General features: G+C 41.7%; 2 protein-coding genes across 3 annotated transcripts in view; both read right to left on the reverse strand.

The window, feature by feature from the left end:
• Positions 1-18,657: 18,657 nt before the first annotated feature.
• TIMM8A (translocase of inner mitochondrial membrane 8A) lies at positions 18,658-21,507 on the reverse strand. Its single transcript, XM_014828557.3, has 2 exons — positions 21,264-21,507; positions 18,658-19,718 (listed from the first exon to the last, which is right to left on the reverse strand). The coding sequence occupies exons 1-2, from the start codon at positions 21,393-21,395 to the stop codon at positions 19,557-19,559; spliced, it is 294 nt and encodes a 97-aa protein (XP_014684043.2). The 5' UTR covers positions 21,396-21,507; the 3' UTR covers positions 18,658-19,556.
• Positions 21,508-22,156: 649 nt separating this feature from the next.
• BTK (Bruton tyrosine kinase) overlaps positions 22,157-23,780 on the reverse strand; it is a 31,618-nt gene continuing 29,994 nt past the window's right edge. For both annotated transcript variants that reach the window (XM_044763850.2, XM_044763851.2), the window contains one exon: positions 22,157-22,663. In XM_044763850.2, the coding sequence (XP_044619785.1) occupies positions 22,592-22,663 (72 nt within the window). In that variant the 3' untranslated portion in view covers positions 22,157-22,591. The remainder of the gene's footprint in view (positions 22,664-23,780) is intronic.

The raw sequence follows: 23,780 nt of genomic DNA on the forward strand, positions 1-23,780 counted from the left end.
GCACCTGAGCTAACATCTGTTGCCAATCGTTTTTTTTTTTTTCTTCTTCTTCTCCCCAAAGCCCCCCAGTACTAGTTGCATATTCTAGTTGTGAGTGACTCTGGTTTTGCTGTATGAGACGCTGCCTCAACATGACCTGATGATTGGTGCCATTTCTGCACCCAGGATCTGAACCAGCAAAACCCTGGGCTGCTGAAGGGGAGCGCGCAAACTTAACCACTCAGCCATGGGGCCGGTCCCTCAAATATCCTTTATTCCCCTTTCTCTCCTCTCCCTCTGGACTATTCACAGGAAAAAAAGAAATTAACAGAGACTGTCCCTGAAGAAGCTGAGACATTGGATTTACTAGGCAAAGACTTTAAAACAACTGTCTTAAATATACCCAAGCTGCTAAAGAAAAGCAACAGCAAAGAACCAAAGGTAACCAGGAGAACAATGTCACACCAAATAGAGAACATCAATAAAGAGACAGAAATTATAAAGAGGAATTCTCCAAAAAAAAATTCTGGAGTTGAGAAGTATAATAACTAAAATTTAAAATTCACTAGGGGAAATAGTTTTGAGCAAGATTTGAACAAACAGAAGAAAGAATCAGTGAAATTAGAGATAGATCAAGCCAGATTATCCAATGTGAGGAGAAGAAAGGAAAAAGAATAAAAATTGATAGAGCGTAAGAGACTTGTGGGACACTATCAAGGATACTAACATACACTAATATTTCTGTAGAGTCTCTATTCTATAATAGGGCCAGTGAAGTTTGCATTCTATTGGCTTAGTGGCCAACTAGTATTTTGACAGAATTTCCTTAACTGCCTGGAGCAAAGAAAATAAAAACAGAAAGGAAAAAAAAGAGAGAAAGAGGGGCCGGCCCCGTGGCCGAGTGGTTAAGTTTGTGTGCTCCCCTTTGGTGGCCCAGGGTTTCACCGGTTCGGATCCTGGGTGTGGACATGGCACTGCTCATCAGGCCATACTGAGGTGGCTTCCCACATACCACAACTAGATGTACTCAAAACTAAAATATACAACTATGTACTGGGGGGCTTTGGAGAGAAAAAGGAAAAATAAAATCTTAAAAAAAAGAGACAGAAAGAAAAAAGTACTCTCCCAAGTTTTGCAGATTGGCTCTGTGTTGGGGACTCTTTCAATGTTTAGCCAGTTTGTTTAAAACTGTGCCTTAGCCTCCAGGTCCCGCTTGTGTGAATCCTGAAGGTCAGCCAGAGGTGAAAGCTTAGTCTTCTCAGGCCTTTTCTGTCTAACTCTAGGCATGCATCTGGCTTTCTCAGTGCCCTGATATACGTGAGAGCTGTTAAAAGCTCTTATCCTCTCACATATTTCCTTTCCAAACTTCTTCTCTCCCAGGTTTTTCAGTCTGCCTATTGCTCATTTCCACTGTTATCTCTTTCCCCAGGCTGTTCCAGACAATACTTTTGCCTTTAAATGCTTTTGGCAAAAGCCCTCAGGAAGTCCTAGGAATGCTCTGAGTCAGGTTACATAATGGCAGGCTCTTACACCAGTCCTTGAGGGAGCAACTAGTCCAGTTGAAACACACAATTACTATCTTTAGGAATAAGGTCCATATAGCTCCCTCTGGCAATATAAACCTGTGCTGGAAGTGCAGGATGTGGTCTTCATCGCTGCTGCTGACTCAGGGAATGGGGAGTTGGTAGGCAGGTGATTAAAAACATCACAGCATTCTTTTCCTGCAGTGTAGCCACATCATTCTTCATTAAGCTTTCCCTTGCTTGTTATAAGTTTTTTTTTTTACTAGTTTCCAGAGTTATGCAAAAGTTGGCAGTATTTGACAACTTATCAGTTGTTTTTGTGGAGACAGAACCCTGGAATTCTCTACTCTACCACTTTTTGTGATGTCACTTGACAAGTATAGTGCTGTAAACTTTTGGTTAGTTTCCAGAGTTCTTATAAAGTTGATTTCAACAATGTTTGCCAATTTCTTTGCTGCTTTTCTAAAATGAAGGACTTTTGGAGTTTCCTACTCTGCCATTTTTGCTGATTTCATTCAAATACAAAAATTTTTTTAATCAGGGCAAATTGTCCATCTCAGTATTTTATCCCACCAGAGAGTCATAGGTGGAAGGAGACAGATATGGCCAATCTGACTTTCACATTGGCCTAGTCTTGGCCATCAGATGTAGCATTTTCACTGGTGGAAGCTTTATCTTAAGGAGATAGGCCTTATTAAAATGATCAGCAGAAGTTCTATTAGAGCAATTTCTAAATTTTACTAAAAGGCTGATTATTTAGCTTTTCTTCTCTTCCTTTTGTTTTTCTTTCCATTAGCACATTTTCTTCCTTATACTTTTCTGTATTTTCTGAATGTTTTGCAGTCAACATGCGTATTAATTTTGTAATCAGAAAAAATTGAGCTTTTGCTTTCTTCTTTTTTTTTTTCAGTGAGGAAGATTGGCCCTGAGCTAACATCTGTGCCAATCTTCCTCTATTTTGTATGTGGGTCACTGCCACAGCATGGCTTGTTGAGTGGTGTAGGTCTGTGTCTGGGACCCAAACCCATGAACCTGGGCCACCTAAGCAGAGCGTGCAAACTTAACCACTACACCACCAGGCTGGCCCCTGAGCTCTTTCAAAAACAGGTAAATATCTTGTTTCACGAATGGAATAAAAGAAGTTTTATGAATGTGATAGGAAAAAAATTCAAGCTCCTTACCAAATCTCATAAAGGATATTTAATGGGGCCAGCCTGGTGGTGTAGTGGTTAAGTCCATGCAGTCCACTTCAGCCAGCAGCCCAGGGTTCACAGGTTTGGATCCTGAGTGTGAACCTATACACCGCCCATCAAGCCATGCTGTGGCAGCATCCCACATACAAAAAATAGAAGGTTGGTACAGATGTTAGCACAGTGACAATCTTCTTCAAACAAAAAGAGGAAGATTGGCAACAGATGTTAGCTCAGAGCCAATCTTCCTCACCCAAAAAGAAAGAATAGTCAAAAATTTTTTAATTAATTAATTTTAAATTATTTTTTTTTTCTGAGCAAGATTGGCCCTGAGCTAACATCTGTGCCCATCTTCCTCTGTTTTATATGTGGGACACCTGCCACAGCATGGCTTGATAAGCAATGCATAGGTCTGTGCCTGGGATCTGAACCTGTGAACCCTGGGCTGCTGAAGTGGAGTGCGTGGACTTAACTGCTGTGCCACTGGGCCAGCCCCAGAATAGTTAAAAATTTTAATTATCCTTTCACCTGAAGAGAATATAGAGGAGTTTAGAAGATGGAGGGATAGGAGGATTCTGAACTTGCATCCTCCCACAGACACAACAAACCTGCAATACCTGTAGAACGATTTCCTCTGAAAGAGATCTGGAAACTGGATAAAAAGAACCTCCACAATAAGGAACATCACAGAAACGGGTGGAAGCCGCAGAAATACAGCCCTGCTGAGGAAAAAAATTCACATACACCCTAGACACAGTGCTTCACAGTTGAGAGCGATCTCAAAGGTATGGAGCTTTTCCAGAGAAGCAGGGGATTTGAGCTCCACATTAGGCACCCCAGCCCTTAGATCCAGCAAAAGAGAGACAAGATCCAAAAATACTTGGCTTTGAAAACCAGTGGGGAATACATGCAGAAAAACTATGGAACTTCAGGGAAAGGAAAACCTGCTTTCAAAGAGCCAACACTCACTCATTTGACCCAGACGCCAGCACAAAACACCAAATAGAAAAATGCATAGTCCATTGGTAAAAGAGACTCAGTTACTAAGCTCAGAATGCATTCTGGAGAGGCAAGAGGAGGCTAGGCCCAACCACCAGGGACTGAGACACTGGTGGCAGCCATTATTGTGACTTAGTTCAGACATGCTGACACAGATGCCAGCAGGAGCCATTGGAATTCTTCCTTTGGTCTGTTAATTCAGTGGTCTGGCCCACCCACTAGAGCACCTGAAGCAACTGAGCACAGCCAGGCAGTGCTGGCAACCCACCCCAGGAACTGGCTGTGCTCACCAGCAAGCTAGCAGCAGACTTGCACTGCTGGGTCTCACAAACAGTCACACAGGGATCTACCCCACCTACCAATGCCTGAAATAGTTGCATGCTGCCACACCTGGGGCCTGCTCCACACATCAGCACACCTAAGGCATTTGAGTGCTGCAGGGCTGTGCAATGAGCCACACTGGAGGCCTGCGGCAGTTGTGTGCCCCTGGGCCTAACAACCAGACACACTGGGGACCTGACTCACTCCCCAGCAAAACTGTAGTAGTGGAGCACTACCAGACCTCACAGCCAGCCACGCTGGGGGCTTACCCTGCCCAAAAGCATGCCTGTAGGAGCTACATGTGGCCAGGCCTCACAACCAGTGGGCCCAGGGCCCAACCCGGCCTACCTGCACAATAGCACACTTTCAGCAATAGTAACCCCACCACAACAGAAGGGCACATGCAGCCCACACAGGAGACACTGCTGGAACATTTGGCATGGGAGAAAAGCAGGGGCATGCTGCTGGACCCCATAAGACATCTCCTACATAAAACCACATTTCCAAAAAAGGGAGGTGTAGCTGATCTACCTAATACATAAAAGTAAGCACAAAAAAGTAGGGAAAATGAGGGGAAAAAGGAATATGTTCCAGATAAAAGAACAGGACAAATCCTTGGAAAAAGAATTAAACTAAGATAAATAAGCTACCTGATAAAGAGTACAAACTAATGGTCATAAGAATGCTCACTGAAATGGGGAGAAGAATAGATGAACACAGTGAGAACTTCAACAAAGAATTGGAAAATACAAAAAAGAACTAATAAAAGCTGAAAAATACAATAATGGAAATGAAAAATTCACTAGAGGGAATCAACAGTAGAGTAGATGACACAGAATGGATCAGTGATCTGGATGAAATAGAGAAAATCACTCAAGCTGAACAGAAGAAAGGAAAAAGAATTAAAAAGAACATGGACAGTCTAAGGGGCCTCTGGGACAACACCAAGTGTACTAACATCCATATTATAGGTGTTCCAGGAGAAGAGAGAGACAAAGGGGCAGAGAACCTATTTGAAGAAATAATAGCCTAAAAATTCCCTAACCTGAGGAAGGAAACAGACAATGAGGAACAGGAAGCATGGAGAGCACCAAACAAGATGAACCCAAAGTGGCCCACGTTAAGACACATTATAATTAAAATGTCAAGAATTAAAGATAAAGAGAGAATCCTAAAAGCTACAAGAGAAAAGCAACAAGTTACATACAAAGGAAGCCCCACAAGGCTATCATTTGACTTCTTAGCAGAAAGCTTACAGGCTAGAAGGTAGTAGCATGATATATTTAAAGTGCTGAAAGGAAAAAACCTACGACCAAGAATACTGTACTTGGCAAGGTCATCATTTAGAATGGAAGGAGAGTTAAAGAGTTTCACAGACAAGCAAAAATTAAAGGAGTTTATCACCAAGAAACCAGTTTTACAAGAAATGCTAAAGGAACTTATTTAAGTGGGAAAAAGAAGACCACAAATAGGAATAAGAAAATTATAAAAAAAAAAAAGCATTAAAATCACTGGTAAGGGCAAAAATACAGTAAAGGTAGCAGATCAATGACCTATGAAGATAATATGAAGGTCAAAAGACAAAAGTACTAAAATTATCTATTGCGATGATAAGAGGGTAATGGATACACACACAGAAAGAGGTTAGATATGATATCAAAAACATAAAATGTGGGAGGAGGGGAATAAAGAGTAGAGATTTTAGAAAGAGGTCAAACTAAAGAGACCATAAACTTAATATAGATTGCTACATACATAGGTTATTATATATGAACCTCATGGTAATCACAAACCAAAAACCTATAGTAAATATAAAAAAAATTAAGAGAGAGGAACCCAAGCATAATACTAAAGAAAGCCATCAAATCACAAAGGAAGAGAACAAGAGAAGAAGAGAGGAACAGAGAAGAACTCTAAAACTCCCATAGAAAAGGTAACAAAACGTAAATAAGTCCATACTTATCAATAGCTATTTTAAATGTCAATGGAATAAATGCTCCAATAAAAAGGCATAGGATGGCTGATTGGATAAAAAAACAAGACCCATATATATGCTGCATACAAGAGACACACTTCAGATCTGAAGACACTCACAAACTGAAAGTGAAGGGATGGAAAAAGATAGTCCATGCAAATAGCAATGTAAAGAAAGCTGGGGTAGCAATACTTATATCAGACAAAATACACCTTAAAACAAAAACTGTAACAAGAGACAGAGAAGGGCACTACGTAATGATAAAGGGAACAATCCAACAAGAAGATATAACACTTGTAAATGTCTATGCACCCGACAAAGGAGCACCTAAATATATAACGCAATTATTAACAGACATAAAAGGGGAAATATACAGTAACACAATAGTAGTAGGGGACTTTAACACTCCATTTACCCCAATGGATAGATCATCCAAACAGAAGATCAATAAGGAAACATTGGCCTTATACGACACATTAGACCAGATGGACTTAGTAGATACATACAGAACATTCCGTCCAAAAACCACAGAATATACACTCTTTTCAAATGCACATGGAACATTCGGCAGTATTGATCACATATTAGGCCACAAAACAAGTCTCAATAAATGTAAGAAGATTGAAATAATACCAAGCATCTTTTCTGACAACAAAGGGATGAAACTAGAAATCAACCACAGGAAGAAAATCAGAAAAGCCACAAATATGTGGAGATTAAACAGAATGCTACTGAGCAATGATTGGGTGAATGAAGAAACAAAAGGGGAAATAAAAAAATACCTAGAGACAAATGAAAATGAAAATACAACATGCCAAAATTTATGGGATACAGCAAAAGAGGTTCGAAGAGAGTTTATATCAATACTGGCCTACCTCAACAAACATCAAAAATCTCAAATAAACAATCTAACAGTGCATCTAAAGGAATTGGAAAAAGAAGAAGAAACAAAGCCCCAAATCAGCAGAAGGAAGGAAATAGTAAAAATCAGTGCAGAAATTAATGAAATAGAGACAAAAAAAAGAAAAAATCAATGAAACCAAGAGCTAGCTTTTTGCAAAGATCAAGAAAATTGACAAACCTTTAGTGAGACTCACCAAGAAAAAAGAGAGAAGTTTCAAATAAATAAAATCAGAAGTAAAAGAGGAAAAATTACAATGGACATCTTAGAAATAGAAAAGATTATAAGAGAATACTATGAAAAGCCATATACCAACAAATTGGATAGTCTAGAAGAAATGGATAAATTCTTAGAATCATACAACCTTCCAAAACTCAATCAAGAAGAAATAGAGAATTTGAATAGACCAGTCACCAGTAAGGAGATCAGAACAGTAATCAAAAACCTCCCCAAAAATAAAAGTCCAGGACCAGATGGCTTCCCTGGTGAATTCTACCAAACATTCAAAGAAGACTTAATACCTATCTTTCTCAAACTCTCCGAAAAAATTGAAGAGGAGGGGAAGCTTCCTAACTCATTCTATGAAGCCAACATTACCCTGATACCAAAACCAGACAAGGACAACACAAAAAAATAAAATTACAGGCCAATATCACTGATGAACATTAATGCAAAAGTCTTCAACAAAATACTAGCAAATTGAATACAACAATACATTAAAAAGATCATACATCACGATCAAGGGGGATTTATTCCAGGGGTGCAGGGATGATTCTGCATCTGCAAATCAATTAACGTGATACACCACATTAACAAAATAAAGAATAAAATGACATGATCATCTCAATGGATGCAGAGAAAGCATCTGACAAGACAAAGCATCCACTTATGATAAAAAGTGAATAAAATGGATATAGAAGGAAAGTACCTCAACATAATAAAGGCCATAAATGACAAACCCACAGCTAATGTCATTCTCAATGGACAAAATCTGAAAGCTATCCCTCTAAGAACAGGAACCAGACAAGGATGCCCACTTTCGCCACTCTTGTTTACCATAGTATTGGAAATCCTAGCAGAGCAATCAGGCAAGAAACAGAAATAAATGGGATCCAAATTGGAAAGGAAGAAGTGAAACTGTCACCATTTGCAGATGACATGATTTTATATAGAGAAAACCCTAAAGAATCCACTAAAGGATGTCAGCATCATGGCAGAGTGAACTTGCCTGGGACTCTCTCCCCTCCAACATACAACAAAAAGGAGCAACCATATACCAACGGATAATACCCTAACAGCACAAAATCCTCAGAGAGTCGTGGTGGCCACATGACAGAGGGCAGAGAGGCTGGATCCCCCCTCTGAGGAGCTGGAATGGGGTAAGAGAGAACTTCGCTCCCTCCCCTAAAGACTGCAGTCGCTGCTGCAGGAGGCTCCATGAGGGAAGGAGTGGGGTGGGGTCGCACATCCATGGGACCACCCAGGACTCCCTGGGCCCCTTGCAGCCTAGAGGGAGGCCCTCTAACAGGGCAAAAGCTTTTGCGCGGGGTGACCTCATCAAGCCAAGATCCCAGGAGACCAGATAGCGAGAGCTGATCAGGAAACCCTGGACTGCATGCAGGAGAAAGCGCCCCTCTCCCGACCCATACCATGCCATCTTGGCTGAAGGCGGAGGGCTCAGAATATGTGGCTCTCGCCCCCCCACCCAGTGGCAATAGGCTGTAACTGCAACCAAATAATATCAGAATGAGAAAGTCCTGTCCTTCCAACATCAGGCACTTCATCAAATCTCCAACCAGAGAGAAAACAATAAGCACCAGAACTCAGTCCTGAGCACACAGAAATAAGTAAACTAAACAACAATGAATTCAAAATAGCTATCATCAAAAAACTCAATGAGGTAAAAGAGAATATAAATAAATAATTCAACAAGTTCAGGAGCTACTTCTCAAGAGATTGAAACTATAAAGAAGAATCAATCAGAAATATTAGAGATGAAAGACACAATGGAAGAGATAAAACAAAATATGGATTCCCTGAATGCTCGTGTGGACACCATAGAGGAGCGAATCAGCATAATCGAAGATAGACATGTTGAATGGCTCCAGACAGAGGAGGAGAGAGAACTGAGACTAAAAAGAAATGAAGAAAGTCTCCGAAAAATCCGACTCAATGAGGAAATGCAACGTAAGAATTATGGGTATTCAAGAAGATGAAGAGAAGGAAAATGGAGCAGAAAGCGTGCTCAGAGAAATAATAGCTGAGAACTTCCCAAATCTAGGGAATAAGAGGGAAACATGTGTGAAGGAAGCTTCCAGATCTCCTAGATTTGTCAATGTAAAAAGACTTACTGCAAGGCATATAGTAGTAAAACTGGCAAAAATAAATGACAAAGAAAGAATACTCAGGGCAGCAAGGCAGAAGAAAATAACCTACAAAGGAACCTCTCTCCGACTTTCAGCAGATTTCTCTGCAGAAACCTTAGAAGCTAGGAGAGAATGGAATGACATATTCAAAACTTTAAAAGATAAAAACCTTCAGCCAAGAATACTCTATCCAGCAAAAATATCCTTCAGATATGAGGGAGAAATTAAATCTTTCCCAGACAAACAAAAGCTAAGGGACTTTGTAGCCATGAGACTCCCCCTACAAGAAATCCTCCAGAAGGCCCTCATACTTGAAAAAAGAAAAAAAGGGAGAAAGGGGTCACAAAACACAGAGTAAGGAGACACATAGAATCAGAATAGGATAGCAAATATTCAACTATAGCATTAGGATAAAGGGAAGGAAAACACCAAAGACAAAGACAATCTTGTCACTTTAACCACAAACTCACAACACAAGTTGGAATAAGATATGAGAACAATAACTTAGGACGAGAGGAGGAAAGGGACTGAATCAGTTTAGACTAAGGAAATAAGAGGCCATCAGAAAATGTTTTACTCAAGATTCTGAATACAAACTTCAGGGTGGACACTAAACTAAAAAGCAGAACAGAGACACAAAAAACAAATAGGGAAAAAACAAAGAATCCACTAAAAAGCTTTTAGAAATAATAAGTGAATATGGTAAAGTTGCAGGATACAAAAATCAGTTCCATTTCTATACACTAACAACGAAGTAGCAGAAAAAGATGAACACAATCTTATTTAGAATCACAATAAAAAGAATAAAATACCTAGGAATAAATTTAACCAAAGAGGTGAAGGATCTGTACAGTGAAATCCATAAAACATTGTTGAAAGAAACTGAAGAAGACACAAAGAAATGGAAAGATATTCCATGCTCTTGGATTGGAAGAATTAACATAGTTAAAATGTCCATGCTTCCTAAAGCAATCTACAGGCTCAATGCAATCCCTATCAAAGTTCCAACAACATTTTTTACAGAAATAGAACAAAGAATCCTAAAATTTATATGGAACAACAAAAGACCCCGAATAGCTAAAGGAGCCCGGAGAAAAAAGAACGAAGCTGGAGGTATCCCACTCCCTGATTTCAAAATATACTACAAAGCCATAGTAACCAAAACAGCATGGTACTGGCACAGAAACAGACACACAGATCAATGGAACAGAACCGAGAGGCCAGAAATAAACCCACACACCTATGGACAGCTAATTTTTGACAAGCGAGCCACGAGCATACAATGGAGAAAGGAAAGTCTCTTCAATAGTGTTGGGAAACTGGACAGCCACATGCAAAAGAATGAAAGACCATTATCTTACATCAAACACAAAATCAACTCAAAATGGATTAAAGACTTGAATATAAGACCTGAAACCATGAAACTTCTAGAAGAAATCATAGGCAGTATGCTCTTCGACATCAGTCTTAGCAGCATATTTTCAAGTACCATGTCTGACCGAGAAAGGGAAACAATAGAAAAAATAAACAAATGGGACTACATCAAACTGAAAAGCTTCTGCACACCAAAGGAAACCATCAACAAAATGAAAAGACAACCTAACAATTGGGAGAAGATATTTGCTAATCACATATCTGATAAGGGGTTAATATCCAAAATATACACAGAACTCATAGGGCCCGGCCCAGTGGCCCAGCGGTTAAGTTCGCATGTTCTGCTTTCATGGCCCGGGGTTCACCAGTTCAGATCCCAGGTGCGGACATGGCATCACTTGGCATGTCATGCTGTGGTAGGCGTCCCACATATAAAGTAGAGGAAGATGGGCATGGATGTTACCTCAGGGTCAGTCTTCCTTAGCAAAAAGAGGAGGATTGGCAGTGGATGTTAGCTCAGGGCTAATCTTCCTCAAAAAAAAAAAAAAAAGAACTCATCCATTTCAACAACAAAATAAGCCTAACAACCCAATTAAATAATGGGCAAAAGATCTGAGCAGACATTTCTCCAAAGAAGATATACAGATGGCCAACAGGCACATGAAAGGATGTTCAACATCATTAACTATCAGGGAAATGCAAATCAAAACTAAAATGAGATATCACCTCACTCCAGTCAGAATGGCTATAATTAACAAGACAGGAAACAACAAGTGTTGGAGAGGATATGGAGAGAAGGGAACTCTCATACACTGCTGGTGGGAGTGCAAACTGGTGCAGCCACTATGGAAAGCAGTATGGAGTATCCTCAGAAAATTAAGAATAGATCTACCATATGATCCAGCTATCCCACTGCTGGGGATTTATCCAAAGAACATGAAAACATGAATGTGTAAAGATACTTGCACTCCTATGTTCACTGCAGCATTATCCACAATAGCCAAGACTTGGAAGCAACCTAGGTGCCCATCAAGGGAAGAATGGACAAAGAAGATGTGGTATATACACACAATGGAATACTACTCAGCCATAAGAAATGATGAAATCCGGCCATTTGTGACAACATGGATAGACCTTGACTGTGTTATGCTGAGTGAAATAAGTCAGAGGGAGAAAGTCAAATACCATATGATCTCACTCATACGTAGAAGATAAAAACAATGACAAACAAACACACAGCAACAGAGGTTGGATTGGTGGTTACCCATAGGGGAAGGGGGGAGGGAGGAGGGCGAAAGGGGTGATTAGGCACATGTGTGTGGTGATGGATTGTAATCAGTCTTTGGGTGCTGAACACGATGTAATCTACACAGGAAACGAAATACAATAATATACACCTGAAATTTATATAATGTTATACACCAGTGTTACAGCAATTTAAAAAAAAAAAAAAAAAAAGAATACAGGGGCTGGCCCCGTGGCCGAGTGGTTAAGTTCGCGCCCTCCGCAGCAGGCGGCCCAGTGTTTCATTAGTTTGAATCCTGGGCGCGGACATGGCACTGCTCATCAGACCACGCTGAGGCAGCGTCCCACATGCCACAACTAGAAGAACCCACAACGAAGAATACACAACTATGTACCGGGGGGCTTTGGGGAGAAAAAGGAAAAAATAAAATCTTTAAAAAAAAAAAAAGAATACATAAAAACATGTATCTGGGGCCCACATTTTTCTTCTGGCCTCAGGCTCCAGTAGGGCTCGGTATGTCATTGTTGTTGATCCTGTCTTTCTTTAAGATTTTGATATTTTTTTCATCATGGATTTTTTGCATTAATTTTTATTTTAGGAAATATTGCATTAAAATACTATTTATCTTGATTACTGAGTTTTTTGGCACCCCCTTAAATTTTGTACACAAGGCAAATGCCTTACCCAACCCTTTTCCCAGCCCTGCTTGAAGTCTTTAGATATATAAGTAATCTATTTGAGACTAGTGGGCATCTGAAAGTATTGTAGTTGAAATATAGGGCTTTATTCCTGGAAGTGGTTTCCATCACACCTCTTCACTATGTTTGTAATAAAGTCCAGAGTTCTGAAGTGGGGAGAAATTTTATTTTTTAAAATAAGATTTATTTTTTAGATGGGTAACACATTCACATGATTCAAAATTCAAAAGGCATAGAGAAGAGGTATATAGTAAGAAGCTTCCCTCCCAACACACCCTCTAACCACCCAGTTCCTCTCCCTAGAGGCAACAATTAACAGTATCCTTCAAGAGATCATTTATGCTTGTTCAAGCAAATGTGCATATAGTTCAATCCTCTCTTTTTACACAAATGGTAGCATATTGTGCCTTGAATCTTACTGTTTTAATTAAACAACAATACGTAGGAGCTCATTCCATATCAGTATATAAAGAGGCTCTTCAATCTTTTTTATAGCTATATAGTATAAGTATCTTGTGGAACATTATTTAACCAATAGCTTACTGAGAGACACTCAGGTTGTTTCCAGTCCCTTTCAATTACAAACAGTGCTGTAGTAATAACCTTGTTTGTATGTCATTTTGCACGTGAATATATCCGTAGGATAAATTCCTGGAAGTCAGATTTCTGGAATGGAAGGCTTGTACATTTATAATTTGGTAGATATTCCTAAACTGTTGTCTGTGGAGGTGGTAGCAATGCACACTCCCACTATAGCCTAACAGAGTGCCTGTTCCCTTACACACACACACAACAGTATGTTGTCAGACTTTTGCTTTGCCGGTCTAATAGGTGAGAGATATCTCAGTGTAGGTTTTTAAATTTCTCTTAAATATAAACATCTTTTCACATGTTCGAGTCATTTATATTTCCATTTCTTTGAGCTGTCTGTTTATATCCATTTTTCTATTAAATCATTGACCTTTTATTATTGATTTATAGGAGCCCTTTATATAATAAGGACATTAGTCCTTTGTAGACAAGTTTCAAATATTTGTTCCCCATCTGTTGATTTTCTTTTACCTTTATGGAAGTCTTGCTGTTCAGGATTTTTTTATGTAGACAAAATTAACAACCTTTTATTTTATGGCTTCTGGGTTTTGTGCAAAGTGGGGAAGCTTGATGGAAGCCCACTAAAGAATAAAGACAGGAGGATCTTAGTAATCACCGTATCAGTAAGGAAGGGAATATGAATCAGAGGTGAGTGTTTGGAAATTGTAAAATTCTGTAACCTGCGCAATTTCCCTATATTGATTCTTTGTGTTGTCCCCTGTCTATTTTCCCATAGTGACTCAGAGCATAACCCTGAACATGCTAAGGGCCTATGTGCTTGTCTTGAGTAGGAAGAACAGGGTGAATTAGGAATAATAGTTAATCTGATAGGAAGAAGAACCCCGAGGTATTGGCAGCTTTAAGAAAAACAAAGAAAAGCAAGCATGCCTGGGACCTGCCTGAGGGAAGGAAAAAAGAAGGAAGTGCTTGAAAAGCAGGGATCAACTCTTTCAAGCTGGTGGTTATCCTGCCAAAGAATGATGATGAAGGACAGCTGTTCGGAAAAAGAACTAGGCGGTGTTGATAATGTTTCCTTTGTAGTGACAAAGCACATCTAGCAATATCATGACCAAATTAGAGTTGTAACTTGAACAACGCTGGTTTAGTACACAGGTCAGTCCTGTTATATATTGAATGCTTGGGGCCTTAAGGAATTGACTCCAGTCTGAAGCACAGTTTAACAAATACTGCTGAGTCCCTGACTCCCCACTCTTTCCTTTTCCTTTCTTTCTACTCCTTCTTCCTTCCCTTATCAAAGTATAGCATTAAAACTCAAATGATATTTTATCTTTTTTTGGCTTATTTCTAAATTTTCTATTGCTTGCAAGATAAAACTAAAAATTCTTAATATCATATGCTCCATTAGCTCTGCCACTTCAACTGGTCAGTTTCATGAACCGACTTCTTGCTTTTCTCTTCTTGTTCTCCCACACAATGACTCTGCCAGGGTTATCAAAGATGCTCAGTTCTGAATAATAATAATAAATAATAGCTACCATGAAAGTATCTACAGTGTACCAAGTGCTTTGTATGTGATCTCATTTTTCAACCCTGTAAGGCAGGCATTATCATCTCACTTTTATAGATGAAGAAACTGAGAATCAAAGAGGTTAAGTGGCTTCCCTAAGGTAACACAGGTGCTGGCAGAGTCAGGATTTGAACCCAGTTCTGCCTAACCCTAAAACTTACCTTCTTTCCACTACACCATGCTATCTCTAGGATGAAATGTTCCAGTAATTCTGGCCCTGCCTTTTAGACAAACATTACTTCCTATCTTTAAATATATTAGGAGGCAGCTTATTTTAGTAGTTCAGATCATGAGCTCTGGAGTCAAATGGCCTGGGTTCAAATTCCATCCCTACAACTTATTAGCTGTGTAACCTTGAATAAGTTAATTTCTCTGAGCTTCAGGTTCTCCACCTGTAAAATGGTTATCGTACTAATAGTTCCTCTCTCATAGAGTTGCAATTTTTAAAAAGATGATCCATGTAAAACACTGAGTACAATGCAAGGCAAATAGCATGCACACCCTCAATAAAGCATAGCTGTTATTATCACTATATTGCAGATACATCTCAAAATTCTTTAGGCCCTTTTGTTCATCTAGAGTTCCTGAATCATCCGGATCCTGGTTTTCTATATCCTAATTGTCCCTTCTATGTATTTCTGTGTAGCAGAAAGTACCATAACTATAATGTATAGGCTTTGCCTTTTTGAAAGTGATTTTTGCAAGATATAGCTTTAGACACACAATACAAATTTTATTCATTCATACATTAAATGGCTAATTGCTCAAATGCTGCTCACTTGTTAAGGTGTTACAGGATGTAATGACAATTGTCAAATTGCTTTAGCATTTCTTATATAAGGACTAAAAATAGTAATTCAATTACTTCTTTTGAAATAAGATTTCTTTATTTCTCGTATCACAGGATTCATCTTTTTGGCCCTGTGTGATCAGTTCCACTTGCAGTCTTCATAGTGGGACCTCGAGATGGCCAGACTAACCTCCTAGTGTCTATTCTCATCCTGCTCTTGGCTCACTTTGTGTGTCAGGTATCAAGTTTGGGCATTGACTTGAAGCAGCTGTTTTAGGGAAGCCAATCACAAAACCAGCCCTGGACTGGATAGTCCTGCTTTGTCTTCTGACTTGGGTGAGCCGATTCAAATGAATGATCTGAACAGGCCTTGGATATTTTCAGCACCTCTGCAGTCATTCCCATGTCGGATTTCCTTGTCTACTGCTATCATGACCTGCTCTGCCATTTTTTTCAAGGAATGGCAGCATATGACCCTCAGCGACTTTAGTGGTACCACTTATGCTTTCCTTTCCATGATTTTTGGCCTTTTTTACTCCATAACTTTTGAGATGTCCCTTTTTGTCTGTACCTGTTGCCCTCTGACTTGAGATTAATACATCTAAACAATATCCTTACTCTTCCACGGAATGAAATTGAAGGTTACCAGACATTTCTCCATAAAACCTTCTTTTTAATTAATTAATTTTTTGAGGAAGATTAGCCCTGAGCTAACATCTGCTACCAATCCTCCTCTTTTTGCTGAGGAAGACTGGCCCTGAGCTAACATCTGTGCCTATCTTCCTCTACTTTATACGTGGGACTCCTACCACAGTATGGCTTGCCAAGCGGTGCCATGTCCACACTCGGGATCCGAACCGGCGAACCCTGGGCCGCTGAGGCAGAACGTACACACTTAACGGCTGCGCCACCAGGCCGGCCCCCATCAACCCTTTTTGAGTCCAGAAGATGCCAACAAAAATAAGGCTGAAAGTATGAGGAGTCTTAAGAGAAGCAGTACTGGGTGGTTTTGGAATAAAATCTCCTTAGGCCAAGATTTTTTATTAAGGTATTGATATGAGGGAAAATCGGTTTAAAAAAAAAGGCCATCAATTGCTTTCCATGTAAAAGCTATTTTACATGGGGTTTATTGACTTGTTACGTTTTTTAACTCAGACTACTATGGAGATTTATTTGTTACCATAAATACGAAGGTCTTGCTTGATTTCTTTGTATCTGTTATCCCTAACGTTCATTCACGGACTCATGGGCAAGGGCCTCGGGGATAGTCTGGTTCGTTTTCACATCATGGAGAGCTCCTGAGACAGTGCCTTAGGCACCAGGGGAGGGATGCAAGGCAGTGGGGTGCAGACCCAAGAGTGGCAGGCCTCCCGACAGCCCTGCCACCAGAGCAATTGCTTTTCTATTTTATATGTTAGGCTTTCAAGTAAGATTTCATTGCAGAAAGTGTCTGCTAACCCAATCCTCGTGTTTTACAGTTGAGTCTTGAGTTTCCTACCCTGAATATTTGAAATGAGGACTTCATATGTCATGAGGGCTGAAAGTACCACCTTTCTATCAAGGTTCTGAAAATAAATTTCTGAGATTGACAAAACAAACAAAAACTCAAAGTGTGCTCTGGTACTTAACATTCTTGAGGAGGGGGCAAAAGTTCTCTTCTCTTCCCCATTGGCTTGTGCCCAGTAGTGTCGAACAATACTTGGTGCTCAAGCACATTGTATGACTCTGACAGACCCTCTTTCTCATTATGTATATAACCTGAGCAAGTAATAATACTGTAAAACAAAGACATTTGTGTCTAAATGTAATGAGAATATTTTAATATGAAATGAAGAATAAGAAGGAATAATGATATATAGTAATAAAATAAATAAATAGTATATAATAAAATAAAAAGGAAGAATGAAGGAAAGACTAAAGCACCCTTCCTTTATGACTTGAGGTTTTACGTGAACACACTAAATTTTGTGGGGAAGACAATCAACAGGGGCATATAGATACAAGGTGTATGCCGGCTATCCACCCTAAAAGCCTGATTTCTCCTGGACTTCAGAATGCCAGTATGCTGCTGCTGCTACTATTACTTCTTTACCATGTACATGTTCTCCTAACAGCAGGCAGACTCTCCTAAAACTTAAGTTCTATCATGTTACTCATCTGCTAAAACCCCTCCCCACCTCCCCAAATGGCTCCCCACCTTGCTTGATAAAAGCCGAATCCTTACAATGGTCTACAACGCCCTGCATGACCAGTGCACGTCCCGGCCCCCAGCCCCAATCCCTCTCACGCATGTTTCTCCAACTTTCTTTCTTCCCACTCTCCGTAATCATTTTACTCCAGCCATACTGACCTTTTGACTATTCTACATTGGCATCACAGCATGTGGCTCCTACCTTGGGGCCTGAGGACTTGCCATCACCTCTGCCTGAAATGTTCTTCTCCCAGACAGCTACACGGCTTGGTCACTTAGTTGCTTCAGGTCTCTGCTGAAATGCCACCTGCCCAATGAGGCCTTCTCTGACCATCTAAAATCACAACGCCCCACGAACATTCCCTAACGTGCTCGCTCTGCTTTTTCTCCATGGCCCTCATCACAATGACATGATTTCTGTCTGTTGCCTGTCTCCCCTCACTAGAGCATAAGCTCCACATGGTCAGGGATGTGGTTTTTGTGCACTGCTGAATCCCTGGCACCAAAAACAGTGTCTGGTAGAGTAAGCACTTAAATGTTTGTTGAATCATGTTTGCATGAGGATTTTTAAAAATTTCCTTGTAGTGTTTATATGGGGGGAAGTTAAACCAGGATTTGAGGCTTCTAGAAAAATGTATTTGCCCATCTTTCATGGATTTGCACTAAAGGCTCCCAACAAGAAGTTCCACTTTAGGTCTATACTCCAGTCTACTGGGATTTGAAGTAAGAGGAGGGGAATCCAGTCACTGTAACCTCTTCCAGTACACTCAGGGAACTGACTGTCAGCACTAAATTGCTTCCCTCCCCATCTCATCTCAAGGCTCTCTTTTCTCACAAGAAGGTCCGGGATCCCTAGAATATTGTGCCGTACCTTGCAGAGGGCAGGTACTCAGACTGACTACATTTCAGCCTTGGAAGCAGCCCACACCAAATCTCTCCAGGGTGCAGCTGATGACCAGAATAGAAAGCCTTCTCAATCACAGACTTGAATCTTGTAGAAGCTTTTATTTCAGTGATCAAAAGAACGCAGTAAATGGAACCTACACTGATTTACATTAGGCATGCACCTCTACCTGAAACTGCTGTTAGTTTTTGACTGGCCTAAGTCTTTATAGCTTATTTAGGCACATCTTTGAATTTTTTGGACCCTGATATACAGGGCAAGTTAATTTCTTCCTCGTGGCAGTTTAGTGATGAGAATTATGTTCACTGGGTAGACTCCTTTCTAACTAAAGGCCTCTACACTCTCAGGCTACCTGTACTACCTCGAGACCACACTTCATATAGATATGTAAGTAAATCACAGTATAAGGGAGAGAGAGAATCTAGAAAGCTGAAATGTACTGTATGAACATTCCACAGCCTTTTTTTTGCCAGCACTGATAGTTAAATTAAACACTAGATAAGGAGGCCTATAGTTAAGTACCAAATTACTCTTCCCCCACTGCCGCCCTTTCTGAGAGACACCAAGATGTGTATCAGTCTCCCCAGAAATCTGAAATGAGTCCACGCAAATGACAGATTTTATCCATGTGGTCCCACTATCAAATTATAGAAAGCAGTTCCACTATCAAAATTATAGGAAGCAGTTAATGGGACTTGGAGAAAAGCACAGTCCCATATACAGTAATATGCATCCAGTAGAGTCTTCCATTCATTTGTCAATTGTTTTCACAAGATTAGCATTAAAAAACACAACCAAATACCCATATGACCCCCAAGCCCCACACACACACAAAATTGGTCTTTGTTCCTTCTCAGATGACAGGATGTCCCAAGAGTGACAAAGGTGGGAAGAATCTCCCATAGCCTTTTCTTCAACCATCCCATCAATCGCTCTTCATTTCTTGAACTACCTTTCTTTTCCAAAAGGTAATGCTGAGATCAGTCAGAAAGGCTTTCTGAGAAGACTGGCTTGGACTTCTGGGTCTGTTCCAGTCGATTCAAGATGAATTGGCTTGTATCAATGAAGCGCTCAACGCAGTTCACAAAACAGGCCTCAGCCCGACTGTCCAACTTTGGCCCAGGCTTGTCCATGCACTTCTCCTGATCAGAACAAGATACAGAATCACAAAAGGAACTTGGAAAAAGGGGGAGGGGGGCAACTTCTTGTTGCTTAGAGGAAAAACTTCACCCGAAAACAGTATCTGATATGTTAAGAATAGTCACATTTGGCAGTTTCCTTTGTGGCGAGCAATTTTCTACAATCTTACATTCAAATCTCACAACATCCCTATGGAATAGATACTATTATTAATCCTCACTTTACAAAGAGGGCAGCTGTGGCACAGAGATACTTTGTTCAAAGTCATAGGGCCAGAAGATGGTGGAGCTGAGACACTAGAGCAAAAAAATGGCAAAATACAAGTGAAGTAACCCTTCGCCGAATTTGGCTACAACTCCGCAACGCCCCTTGCACTAAATGCCTTTAAATTAACTGCAGGATAAAAGGGTGAAAGGATAAATCATTGCAGCAAGACACCCTAAAACCTACCAAAGAAGAAAGGAAAATCTCTGACCTGAGATTCTATAACCTCGTCTACTTAAGCCAGAGGTTCTTGAATCCCCTCAAGATGAATGGAAAATTGTATGAATTTTCCCAAAGGGCCCATAGCTTATAGATTCTTAAAGGAGTCCTTAACCACACCCCCTCCTAGTCCAAATGTAATGATTAATCAGACTTTTTTAAAAGAATCAAAGCAGTCTGGTCCAAGGCAGACAGAAGTTAAGCAAGCATTTAAGGGTCAGAGTCCGGCAATACCATAAGTTTATGGGGAAAGGATTATGGAAACCAATCACTGTAGACAGCTCAAGTTAAATGGTTCAAATGAATTTTGTTCATTATTCTCTGCTGTGTACACAAGCCTTAGACCCTCCACTTCCAAGGAAAATTATCCTTGGCTTCTGAATTCTGTGAACTTTGTATGTCAAGCCAGGGCAGTTATGCTGTCCTTGGCAGCCAGAGAACACTTTGATCCCAAGCTGCAAACGCCTTCCAGCCTTTTGCCAAAGTCTCCTCACAGGGCACACTCAATTCCTCAACCTTCAGACCCGAAACGCCTTGGTATTACACAACAATCCAACAAGAAGGCAAGTAAGTGTATACGTTGGAGAGATTACACCACTTTTATAGTTAGTGGGCTAGGGCCACTCATTCGTCATGGGGACAAGTTAGAGCAACTGGGTCATCAGGGTAAACCCTGAAGGGTCCAGGAACAGGTGATTCACTGACGCCCTGGGACTCAGGGTTCCACAAGTAAAATCCCAGTATTGGGGCGGGGGGAGGGTCTCATCAGTCTTAGTGACTGGCACTAGGCAGCTTCAACCTCTGGTGCCTAAAGTGCTGGTTGGGACAGCGGCATAAGTCGTCTATGATCCTCAGTCCTCTGTACCAACAAAGCCGAGGTCCGGCGTGACAGTCCCTTGAGAAGTGGACTCACCCTCTCTCCCTTCCGGCTCGGCCCGAGGAAACCACGGGGTACTGCCGGGCCCCCCCTCCTCCCCAAATCCCGGGCGTACTGGCGAGTCCCGCGGGACAAGGACAGGGGGAAAGTAGGTCCAGTGGCCAGGTCCCAGCTCCAGGCTCCTCACCCAGCAAAGTTCCGTCATCTGGTGCACCAGCTGCTGGAAGCGCTGCTTCTGAGTCTCCACCTCGATGAAATGCTGCAGCTGCGGGTCCACCGAGCCCAGCCCCGCCGCTGAGGAAGACGAGGAGGAATCCATCCCAGCGCGGCTCCGCGTGCCGAGACGGAGTCCGCACCAGCTCCCCGACCTTCACGTGTCTCCGCGACGGAACCGGAACCACAACCCGCCGCCCCGGGCCCGCCCCGGGCCCGCCCCGCGAGCGCACTGCGTCGGCGCGCGGCCCGCCTCCTACCCCCCCCCCCCCCACCCCTCGCCCCCGCCCCCGCCGCCCTGCGCGCCTCCCGCGGCGGCGACTCCGCCCCCACCCCGCCCGAGGGCTCAGGGCTTGCCGCCCGGCGCCGTCACGCTGTCGGGACGTTATTAGAAAAAGGAAGAAAAAAAAACTAGTGTAAAAAAGGAAGTGACTTCCGACCACGTGGCCCATCCCTGGGCGGCCCAACGGCCCCGCCCCTGCCCGCTGCCAAATCGGCCCGCTCTGTCCCAGCCGCCGTGCTGGCGAGTCACTTAGCGGTCCCGGGGCCCTGGCTGAAGTTCTTTGAAGGAGTTTTCCCCTCCTGGCAGAGGGAAGAGAGGCTCCAGCAGAATTTGTTCCCAACGGTCAGCTTCATCTCGATAATATGGCATGCGTACTGTATGCCAGGCGCTGTGCTTTGGCTTGTGAGTTCGTCTCTGATTCAGAGGCAGTTTTTTCCAAGAGCCAGAGGGGTTAAATGCCGAGGAGCCTGTCGAGTTCTCAAGGTAGGAACATGCCAAACGAATGCCACACAGTAGTTTTCTGGAACACTGAGATAGGGCGCTTCAGGGAGGCTGCCTGATTAATTGAGATAGCAGGAAGCCTTCATGCTTTCCAGTAATTTTATTTTATCAAAACACCCTCCCCTCCCATTTTTATGACACCGTTTTATTCTTGCCAAATTCTGCCTCCCTCCCCCCAAGCTCTAGTGCGTACCCAAAGAGCTGTTGGACCCCTTGTGAGGCTATTTACATCCCTCCCTCCCCCTAACTGTTTTCATCCCAAATTCAGTCTGTCTAATATTCTGGGGAAATTTCCTCTCTAGGGAACAATACCAGGCACAATAATTCTTCGCCTTTGCTCAGAAGGTACTATCCTGGGGAATCAAAGAAGAGAGGCATTCCTAGATGTAGAGAGGGACCTTTGTGGATTCAGCGAGAGCACAAAGGCTCCAGGGCCTGTAAATCTGGGATTTCCTCAGAGAAAGTGAGATTGGGGCTTGTGGAGGAGAGGAGTAGAACCAAGAAGCTTATTGGTGAGCTCAGGATTCTTCATCCATGACATCTAGAATGTTGCTCAGAAGAATTTTGAAAGTGGGACGTTCATCTGCTTTCTAAAATGAAAGAAAAAGTAGTGTTATAGTGGGCTAGAATCTAGAAGTCAAGAGAAGTGCAATGAGTTAGCAACAAATATTTGTTAAGCATATACTATATGCCCAGTAGCATACCCTGTCAATTACAAAAAAAATGGAGAAGAAATAGAAGCGCTCCATGAAGTGCTTGTGTACTTTTCATCCTTAGTAACTCAGGTTATTAATGTGATGAGGACAATTTGCAAATTAAACTGACAAACATATTGATTAAAACTGAGAGAAAATTCGTTACATGATTCTACACCACTGCATTCTTATTTCGGATCCTCAAGTGAAAAATGGATACCAAACAAGTTAAAGTGGTTGACAACTGAAATCCTTTATGTTGTGATAATTTTTAGTTTGGTTTCAAACACTGTTCCTATCACCCTATAGCGAAAGTTAACAAAGGAATTAACATTTCAAGACTACAGGCATGGGGCCTGCCCCGGTGGCACAGCAGTTAAGTGCACACGTTCTGCGTCAGTGGCCCCGGGGTTTGCAGGTTCTGATCCCGGGTGCAGACATGGCACCGCTTGGCAAGCCATGCTGTGGCAGGCGTCCCACGTATAAAGTAGAGGAAGATGGGCACAGATGTTAGCTCAGCGCCAGTCTTCCTCAGCAAAAAGAGGAGGATTGGTGGCAGATGTTAGCTCCGGGCTAATCTACCTCAAAAACAAACAAAACAAAAAAGACCACAGGCTGCATCACTGGGCGGAGATACTGAGCACCTGAGAACCTTAGCAGTGTCCGGCCTCCAGACTAAGGCCCCTTGTGATTGCCATGGTCCATAAGCCCCTGAGGTATTTAGGGATTCAGGGCATATTCATGCCAGAAAGGTCACGATCCATCAGAACCAAACAGTTATCAGTTTCTTGTTCCTTTGACTCAGTGGTTTCCAAACCTAGCTGAGTATCAGAATTTCCTGGGAAGTTGAAAGACGTTTCTGGGTCCCGCTCCAGACATACCTAATCAGAATCTCTGGAGATAAGGCCCAGTCATCTGCAATTTTAAGAGCTCCCCAGGGGTTCTGATGTGCATCCAGTTCCGAGACTACTACTTTAAACAGGCTGTGGAGACAGTGCCTGTCTGAAACAGC

This window comes from Equus asinus, chromosome X (assembly GCF_041296235.1).
Source record: "Equus asinus isolate D_3611 breed Donkey chromosome X, EquAss-T2T_v2, whole genome shotgun sequence".
NCBI lineage: Eukaryota > Metazoa > Chordata > Mammalia > Perissodactyla > Equidae > Equus > Equus asinus.

Coding starts and splice junctions, on each gene's coding strand:
- TIMM8A (XM_014828557.3), bottom strand. CDS start 21,395: ATGGATTCCTCCTCGTCTTCCTCAGCGGCGGGGCTGGGCTCGGTGGAC. Junction 19,719..21,263: donor AGATGACGGAACTTTGCTGG/GTGAGGAGCCTG, acceptor TGTTCTGATCAG/GAGAAGTGCATGGACAAGCC.